Source organism: Mixophyes fleayi, chromosome 2 (genome assembly GCF_038048845.1).
Source record: "Mixophyes fleayi isolate aMixFle1 chromosome 2, aMixFle1.hap1, whole genome shotgun sequence".
Classification (NCBI taxonomy): Eukaryota; Metazoa; Chordata; class Amphibia; order Anura; family Limnodynastidae; genus Mixophyes; species Mixophyes fleayi.
In genome coordinates this window covers 83,855,425-83,864,863 of record NC_134403.1, presented here as the reverse complement: position 1 = coordinate 83,864,863, position 9,439 = coordinate 83,855,425, and the positions used below count along the sequence as shown (strand labels likewise).

Genomic DNA, 9,439 nt, shown 5'->3' with positions numbered 1-9,439 from the left:
AGATCCATAGTAAGAGGTCCGGCGTTACCAGCCCAGGTACATCAGCAACGAGATACGCTGGCAGCGTCACTGACCCAAAAGGATCGTGGTTCTGAGTGCCATAGAAGGAGCCCAGTGGTGGCAGCAGGCCCCTCCCACTGCGGCAGGAGGGGACGGTGGCGAAGTAAGCCCAGCCGGTTCCCAGCAACAACAGACAGGGTGGCATAGGCGGTCCATCCTGTCACAATACTACTTTATAATTGTGTTACTGAGAAATATAAAGCTGAGGCAGGAGGAAGCGGGTGATCACACACATTATTGCAGATTGTTTTGATTCTGATTTTTAGTTTACAAGTGGCATACACATTTTATTTGTGGAATTTAATTTGTGGTTTCACTAGTACCAGCCTTCCAAGGAAGGGAGCTATTGGCCTTAAAACATCACTTTTTTATGTATGCATTTTATGAGTCTCCAAAGAGTAAACAGCAGTATAGTAAAGATCTGCCTAATTGGTCACTAAATTAGTAGGGAGATGAAGACAGATTGGAGGTGTATTTAACATTAAGCAAAACCAGAAAAGTAAACTCAGATTTAATTTAAAAATGAAATAAATAAGTTACTGTTATTGATATTTTCTAATATCTTTTCCAGACAAACAGAAGTTTAGCAAGGTTTGGAATCAACACATCACACATTATCTACCTTTTATATGAGATCTTTTGCTCCATTACATTTTCCTGACAGGAGAATCTTTTGACTCTTAAGCTCCCGACACTCCAATGTATTTTGTTTTTGGGCACCTACACATGTGCCCAATACACCCCATCTAAACTGTGTACACAGTTTGTTGAACGCAGCATAACTGGCACTTTAAATACAAATCATTGAAGAGCATTCATATAGTACACACGGGCGTTCCGAGTGAATGCCGGTTGGATTATGAATCCAGATTGTGCTATTGTCCTGTATCCATGTTCTGTCCTGTATTCATTCTAAACTATTGTGCATACTGTTGGTTTGCTATTCATAGAGTTCAAGTGCCAGTTATGTTATGTTGAACAAATGGGGGTCTATGCATTATAGTGTGATCAGCCATTAATACAGAGAAAACAGCAGTTTTCTCCATAAAATGGCAATCACAAAATGTATGTAGGGTTTCTGGCAGGAGAAACCATTTAACGTTTCTTAATGTAGTCCTTTTAGATTAATATGGGGAGTATGAAGTCTGCAATGCTTCAAGCTTTGAGAAGCTGTGCATTTTGCAGAAAGGTAACGCAATCTCAGGATTTTCACCCGTGGAAGTGCTATGCACATATTCATAACACTACCTCCATTCACTAGCAGCGCTAGGCTACTGGTAAATCATAAAAATAGTTCTAGAGGGGGAACATCGGGGCTTCCAGAGTAGCTCCGGCATGGTACAATTCAGCAGTGCTTAAATATGCATCATTGTGATTTGCAGCGATGCATATTGATTGGCAATGCATGATTTTAATACATAGATGCCATGGTGTGACAGCAGCTAAGAGGGGACGTACCACAGCTGCATATAAAGCGGCGTCCACACCCATATCCATAAGATTGCCCACTACAGTTTTACTGACTCTGGGCCTCATTTAGAGTCGAACGCAAAGTCCGTTTCAGGCGCATCCTGCACATTTCCACTGATGGGGCATGCGCATTAAGCAACAGTTCTCTGCAGTTCCGTCTGCTTTCCAGACGCAAGTGTACACTGCGACAGCTTGCGTCAGTACGAGGGAAAGGGTGGAACACGGAGTTATGTAGGTGTGACCGTGAATAATTCAGATACTATGGACGTCTACCTGCAAAAACTACCCTAGTCGGATCAAGACGCAGGCGGAACACACCTCAAAACAAGACTAGCTAGCTAGCTAGCTGCAGGAACTGGTCGCTGCTTGGTAAGGTATTACGAGTGGGGTAGCATGCCACTCGTAATACCCTACCAAGCAGCGGCACACTCCCACTCCTACTTTTTCATGTAAGTTTTAGACGTCCGACTCTAAATGAGGCCCTGTGTATCCTTCTTTAACCAACTATCAGTTATTGCTGTAATCTATTGTAAACAATAATATATAGGCAAAAATATAAAAACTGCTGAAACAAAAGACACAAGAACAAAGCAATTGCACTCATGAGCCACTCTCAATGTTTATTAATACCATAATCTGTAAATCTCAAAGGGACCTTTAAAAAAAAAAAAGAGCTCACTCTAGAAATCTGTGTATTGAATTATAGAGAATTTGTACATCCAAGAGTTCAGGTACCAGAAACGTATTGTCGCCTTCAAAATCTTATTGCTCAAGAAGCAGATTTCTCAAATACATATTTTACTTCAAATTAAATCAGTACATTGTATACAGTTGTACAGTGGATTCACAAAAACATGAGAGGGAAAATGATATGCTTTCCATAGCCTTCAATACTGTCTTCAGGCACCGTCACAATTATTTAATAAAATATAAGATTTGTTCCTGGCTAAGAATTCCCAAAGCCCAGCAAAACATAAAACAACACCTGAAACCATTTCTACTTGTATGCCTTCTATATTTGGAGCTGTACCTGCTTTTCCACTTGTTTCATTTATGATTTAAATCAATTTAACAACTACAACTTCTCTATCTAGTTGTATTTCTCAGTGTCAAATGTCCTCGTCTTGTGATTCATGGAGTTGTGCATAGCAAGGTGAAACTTTATAAAAAATAAAATCCATTTATACATGAAGTGAAGTTATTTAACGGTCAGAAGAGAGTATGGTGATAATTAAGAGGATGAGGCATCTTTCCATTACGTAGTTGGCCATAATTTCCACAGAACTTTACAGGGTTTTCTTACCCATGTAATTGGGTAACTTATTGCTAATGTCATTATGTGCAGTAAGAAATAGGTTTATATTAAATCAAGAAAGAAATTAATCCTGAATTAGCATACGGAAAACCTTTATGAACCAGAAACCAGTTCTTTGTTGATTCCTGCGGACAATATGTAGATATTTATATTTGCCTCATGACCTTTCTAAGCCATCCTGTTAAAACCGTTTTTAACTATCTAACTCAGCTCATCACTCTCTTCTGCTGAAACCTGATGGAAAGTTTTATTCAAGCAAATTCCTGGTCACTAGATGTAGACTTCCAATCTTTGACTTCCTTTCTTCTTGTACACGGGACCTTTTCCGTTTTGGGCAGCTGATTCGATTAATTTAACAACCACAGGATCTTTCTTGAATTTCACTGTAAACCTGGATCAGCAGTAATGATGAAAGTGAATTAAACAGGGTTCAAGAGACATTATATATTTTCTTATCAAATAGAGGAATTGTGTTAGTTGTTGCTGTTTCACTAAGCAATATTGTGCAATAGGAATTCTAGAATGTTTCAGGCTTCATCCAGCACTTCTGTTGCTTTACTGTGTATTAATGCAATCCTGTTCTGTTCAACTGGCAATGATTACAAGAGCAGGTGAAGGGGAAGGGAATGGTTTGTTATGAGGACGTGTCTGGGCTAAGGGATGGAAGCTTCTCCCTCGTGCCTTCTACTCAGGGCTGGATTTAGCATTTGGCAGAATAAATTTAGGGGGTCACCCAATAGTGTCATTATGTCCCAAAGACACATTCTCAGTCTGCACATTACAAAATACAGCTGTTGTAGATATGAGAATCACCCGTCCATCACATATGTAGCTATTTTAGGAGTTGATACTCAGAACCATGTGATTAGCTGAGGATGATTGTGACTCTTGTGTGTTTAGCTAGTGAAATATCTGGTGTTAACTTGTGTGACTATACTTTGTGTACCCTGCAATGATATCTTGTACCCAGGCATGGCACTTGGCCTGTAGATTTTCACATTAAAATGTCCGTGTGGAGTTAACAAAGGGTTGATTTCTGCCTACAGAAATAAACATGGAAGTACTCTACCCTCCATCCCCCTATTCACCTTTGTATGAATGTAGCACTCGTAGAATATATGTCATAATTCCAATGGCTCCCTCCTAATGTGGGACATTCCCAACCCAAGCACTACGGTATATTTCCTTTCCTATTTACCATTTTCTAGCTCTATCTGGCTACTGTCTATGTCAGTATTAGACACTTGGGTGGCAAACACTCTTCTGTATGATAAACTGTGTCACATCACCAAGACCATCCTATAACAGATATAGGTAGAGATAATGACTTTCGACAGGACAGGGTATATTTGCCTTTGGTGCTAAAACTCCTTCCCACTACTGGAGACAACCAATATATTGTGTTGTAATACACAGATAGTAACTCAGAAGTGGAGATGGAAACATACTCATCAGTAATTTGAAGGTTCAGCTTCCTTTGTGTTGCTTCCAGTGTTGATTGGTGAAGTTTGCTCAGGATTTCTATTACATTATCACTGGTTAGAAGGATGTCACCTCCCCCCTTTCCTCCAGCCGTGGAAGTCTGGAACACATTGAATCATCATCATCATCATCATCATCATCACCATTTATTTATATAGCGCCACTAATTCCGCAGCGCTGTACAGAGAACTCATTCACATCAGTCCCTGCTCCATTGGAGCTCCATTGGAGCTTACAGTCTACATTCCCTAATATAGACAAACACTCACACAACACTCACACAAAGACAATGATTGTACTGCTGTAGTCATCACAAGGGCAAAGCATATATCAGGACTATAAAGAGCACAATGTATGGATATGTTAGTACACAAGTCACCTACATGCAGTGGAAACAGCCATTCTGGTGGCTGATCCAAGATTTATGAGAATACTGTCTATCAATTCACAAGGAAGCAGTGACATGACTGAATTAATAGGCTGCATTTGAATATTGGTTCAACTCACACAATGGCTGCCTCCACGCAAGCATCAAGTAATGCCTCAGTGATTATATCAGTGATGTCACAAGTTCCTATTAAACTGATAAGCAGCACTTTGATGTGCTCAGAGTGCCCATCAAGGATCACAGGTGCAAAAGTCAGGTGTTTTGCTCAGTTCATCAAGTCAGCTACGTAAATTAGGGGTTGGGTACGAATGTCTAAGTGTTATGTTTTTTTAAATCAGATTTATTTTGTCGGTGTTATTGCTGTCGCTGGCATCAGTGTCATTCTGATGACTACCACCGGTAAATTAGGTCCACTGTGTTTAGGTAACATGAGCACGTTAGTGTAATCAGAAAACCAGACACAATGGGCCTGATACAGACTTCGAAGTACGCACGTTTGCATAGCACAAATTGCGACAATTCGCTCTGTGCATCCCCACAAAAGAACCTCCAAGCACCTACACCTATGCAGAGTTACATGCATCCAAACTTGTGCCTGCTTGTACCAGAAGAGGCATAACACAGGAGAGAAGGAGCGTTCTAACGTAGGCTGAGTACAGGAAGGACATGTTTGTGTAATGTGAGACGATGTAGACCAGAATGCAGACACGGATACACATTTTACAGCCATATTATTTGCACCAATACAACTTTGCAATGGTGATTGCTAGCACTAGCTAACTGCTTCTGATTGAATGAATGTGAGTTCACCTCTGAAGCAGCTGGGTGCTTTTTTCATTACTTGTTCATATACTATAGGATTTTGTGTTCATATAATAGCAAATGTATGTTTCGCTATTAAAACAAATATTTACAAAGTTTTATTGCATGTATGACCTTGTTCTGTTTATGCATTTATGGGTATGCCTGCCATAAACCTGACACATATGCTACAGATGCAGGGCTGGACACGTCTTGTGATGCATCAGACTCAGCATATGGGCTAAAATACACTAGTTTTGCATGTGCATTTTTGGGATTTAAATTGCACAAAGTTGCGTTCAACTCTTGGCTGCAAGACTCATCTTCCTCTAACGCCGCTCCTCCTCCGCCTCTACACTCTGTCTCGCCTTACACTGGCTCCCCTTCCCCTACAGAATCCTTTTTAAACTCCTTACCACCACTTACAAGGCTCTCTCCCAGTCTACTGCCCCTTATATCTCTAACCTCCTCTCCATTTACACTCCTGTCCGCTCCCTGCGCTCAGCCAATGATCGCCGCCTCTCCTCCACACTGATCACCTCTTCCCACTCTCGAATCCAAGACTTCTCCCGTGCTGCCCCCCTTCACTGGAACGACCTTCCTCGCTCCATCCGTCTCTCTCCCAATCTGTGCTCCTTCAAACGGGCACTTAAAACTCACCTGTTCCTCAAGGCCTACCAACCATCCATTTAACCTCTCATCTCTTCTGCTCATCCTCCCTTGACCCCTCATCTCTCTCCCCTTTGATTCACTGGCTCCCTTTTGTGCCTGACTTTGTTTACCCTCCCTTAGGATGTAAGCTCGAATGAGCAGGGCCCTCTTCCCTCCAGTCTCCATACCTGTTCTTCTGCTCCGTCTCTACTGTATCTGCCCTCCCGGAGTTTCTGAAGTACTGGTACTGTGTGTTTATTGTTCTGTACTGTTCTACCCTGTATAGTCTACTGTTTGTACTATGTGCGGCGCTGCAGAAACCTTGTGGCGCCCTACAAATAAACGATAATGATAATAATAACTCTGCGTCTGGCCCAAGCTTGATGTTAAGGGCCAGTGTTGTAACTTGATTATGGGTAATCCTTACAACCGAACTAAAGAGAAAGGTGTGTTTACTTGTAATGGATACATTTTCCAATTAATTGAAGGAAAAGGAGTGATGGAAACAGTTTTTATACCATTGAAGAGCATAAAAATAATACCTGAGTCAGCTGAATAAGAAAGAGCCCATCGCTGAACTTGCTAACAGAAACACTGGCAATTTCATCCATTTTCACAAGTGCTTTCACTTGGCCTTTTGAATCCGCAAGACCGAAGTGAGATTTTGATAGTAAAAATATAATGGCTGTTCCCTGAAATAAAATACACATGTACATTTATCAGGATTTTCCATAATTTCTGGAACTGTACCTACAGTAGTTCAGTGCTCACAATTAGCAGTATATTTACTTCTATAAACGCAAAATTAATATTAATTTGCACTTATTCCGTGTCACATCTCCAGAGTCAGAATAAACTGTTTTCACAAATGTCTGCAATGCTACTCTATAAAGACGTGCAACTACAGGGGTGGGAGAAAGGGATTAAACAATACACAATATATTTATTTTTATTAAATAAATTAATTCAATAGCCACTGTCTTTGTTGTAAAATGTATGAAAGCCTCGAGGACAGTCAGTTTTTTTTAGTGATTAGAGAGTTGCCAATCCAACCTGAGTCTCAGGGGCAGTTCAGTCCCCCAAAAAACTTATAAGCTCTAGTCCCTATCGGAGTCTGCTCTTCACAACATATGTCTGTGTAAGTTAGAGGATAAATTCACCCAAAACTGAAAATTTAGCTTTGGTGGAACATCAGAAGTTTTACCCCATCTCACAAGTTGAATTACCTGGGGTCCAGTGTTCATGAGGTTTGCTGCTCCGCTAACAAAGAACTAGTGAACAGTGAGTGACATTAGGTCAGACAGGTAGATACATGACCTCCTCTTTTTTCAGACAGTCAGCATGTTGTTCACTAACAATACGCTGACAGCAACAGCGAGAGTGGCATCGGCAAGACATTGGTGAACCTGATGGATCTTATGAATGTTGGAGCTCAGGTAATTACACTCGGAATGTGGTGTAAATTCTAATATTCCACCCAACAACTGAAAACTCAGTTATTCTATAATCATGCCCAGATTTCAAGCAAGTGCCGTTACAAAACCACACCTTACCCCACAACAATGCTATGTCAAATTAAATGTGTACAAATGGAAAAAAATGTAACACATTACATTAACCAGGATAGATCAACAAAATCATTCTAAGAAAAAGGCATAATATACTTATGGAGATGTATTTTTCAGGCCTCTCTCGCATTACCTAATGTCATTGGTTATTAATTCAGAAAGGTACTGAACAAGAGTTATGTGGATCTAAGGTTAACCATGAAGAAAATTCAAAAAGATCATTGCTGTCTGCCTCACGTTTACCCCTGACCACTTGGATGATCCAGAAGGATATTTGAAGAACATATGGAAGTGCATATTTTGGCTTCAATGAGGAATACAATATTTAAAAAAATAAATAGTGACACAATCCAACAAAATAAGTCCATGGTATCCTGGTTTTGCAGCCTCCGGGGCCAGATGGGAAATAGTCATAGAGAAAAGAAAGATATCTGGATCACACTTCTGTCTGAATATTCATCCTTAACCCAAAGTTTTAACAAAGTATAGGTCATGTAACACCACAATGATCCTAAACACAGAATTACATCCACAACAGAATGGTTTTACCGGAACACAGTTGAGATGTTGTGGTATGATTTTCAGTGAGCAGTCCTTGCAAGACAAACCAAATATCAATGAGTTGAACAGTCTGTAGAGGAATGGGTCAAAATACCTTTGGGCCAATATGCAGAACTGATCAGTTGGTAAGGAAAACATTGGGCTTAAGTCACTACTGCGATAAGGTGGTATGACCAAAATCAAAAGGTTGACATATTGTTTCCAATAAATTCAGTGAAGACATGAAGAAAATTATTTTTGAGCTCCTTTTTTTTTATCAGAGTCTATGTATAAACCAATGAGTATTAAAAGCACTGATTTACAAACAATATCAAATATTTATTAAAAATACATATTAAACATTACTAATAGACAAGGGGGGTATATTTACTAAACTGTGGGTTTGAAAAGTAGAGATGTTGCCTATAGCAACCAAGTCAAGATCTTAACTAGTACAGGACTCAGTATCATGTTAATCTGAAAGCAGCAGATTGCAAAGGCACTGTTTTAGTTCATTATTATTTTATTATTATATTTATCTAGCGCCAGACTTTATATATTTTTTGTCTCTTTCTATGTATGTTTAGGAATCTGACAATATCAGATCACATTTTACTTCAGACTAATGCAGGAATACATGGAATTTTTAAGGGCTCTCAAACTTTAACTGCAGCAAATGAAAACTTGAAAACCACATTACTATATACCACTTGTTTTTATTAAAGTAAATGTCTTTTATAGTATTAATGTTTTGAATATAATATGCTGTGTGTTTGAAATTGTTTTCTGCTCAGTCTCAACACACCTTCATGTCATTTCCCTGGTCAATTCAACCTGTTGACATTCCTGTAGTTGGAGGGCACTCTGCCCCATATTTGGTGGAGCTGCACCAAAATTGCACAGTTCTGGAAGGATGTACACCATGTAAATGCAAGTATGAAGGGATTTAGGTTACTGTTCTCTCTTTCCTTCTTGTTTCATACACTCAAAAACTAATCTGACATATTATTAGTACAGCTAGATCTCAAATAGCTGCTCAATGGAAGCAGACTGAACCTGCCTCTCTCTCCTCAAATATAGATTGTGTTTGGAAAACTTGCTGAATTGAATTTCTAACTAGCATCTTGCATTATACTCGGCACTTATTCTCCAGCACCTGGGGGC

General features: G+C 39.7%; 1 protein-coding gene across 2 annotated transcripts in view; it reads right to left on the bottom strand.

Annotated features, from left to right (window-relative positions):
- Nucleotides 1-2,130: 2,130 nt before the first annotated feature.
- MYO1A (myosin IA) overlaps nt 2,131-9,439 on the bottom strand; it is a 74,995-nt gene continuing 67,686 nt past the window's right edge. For both annotated transcript variants that reach the window (XM_075199410.1, XM_075199411.1), the window contains 3 exons: nt 6,710-6,859; nt 4,294-4,427; nt 2,131-3,236 (listed from right to left, as the gene is read on the bottom strand). In XM_075199410.1, the coding sequence (XP_075055511.1) occupies nt 3,116-3,236; nt 4,294-4,427; nt 6,710-6,859 (405 nt within the window). In that variant the 3' untranslated portion in view covers nt 2,131-3,115. The remainder of the gene's footprint in view (nt 3,237-4,293; nt 4,428-6,709; nt 6,860-9,439) is intronic.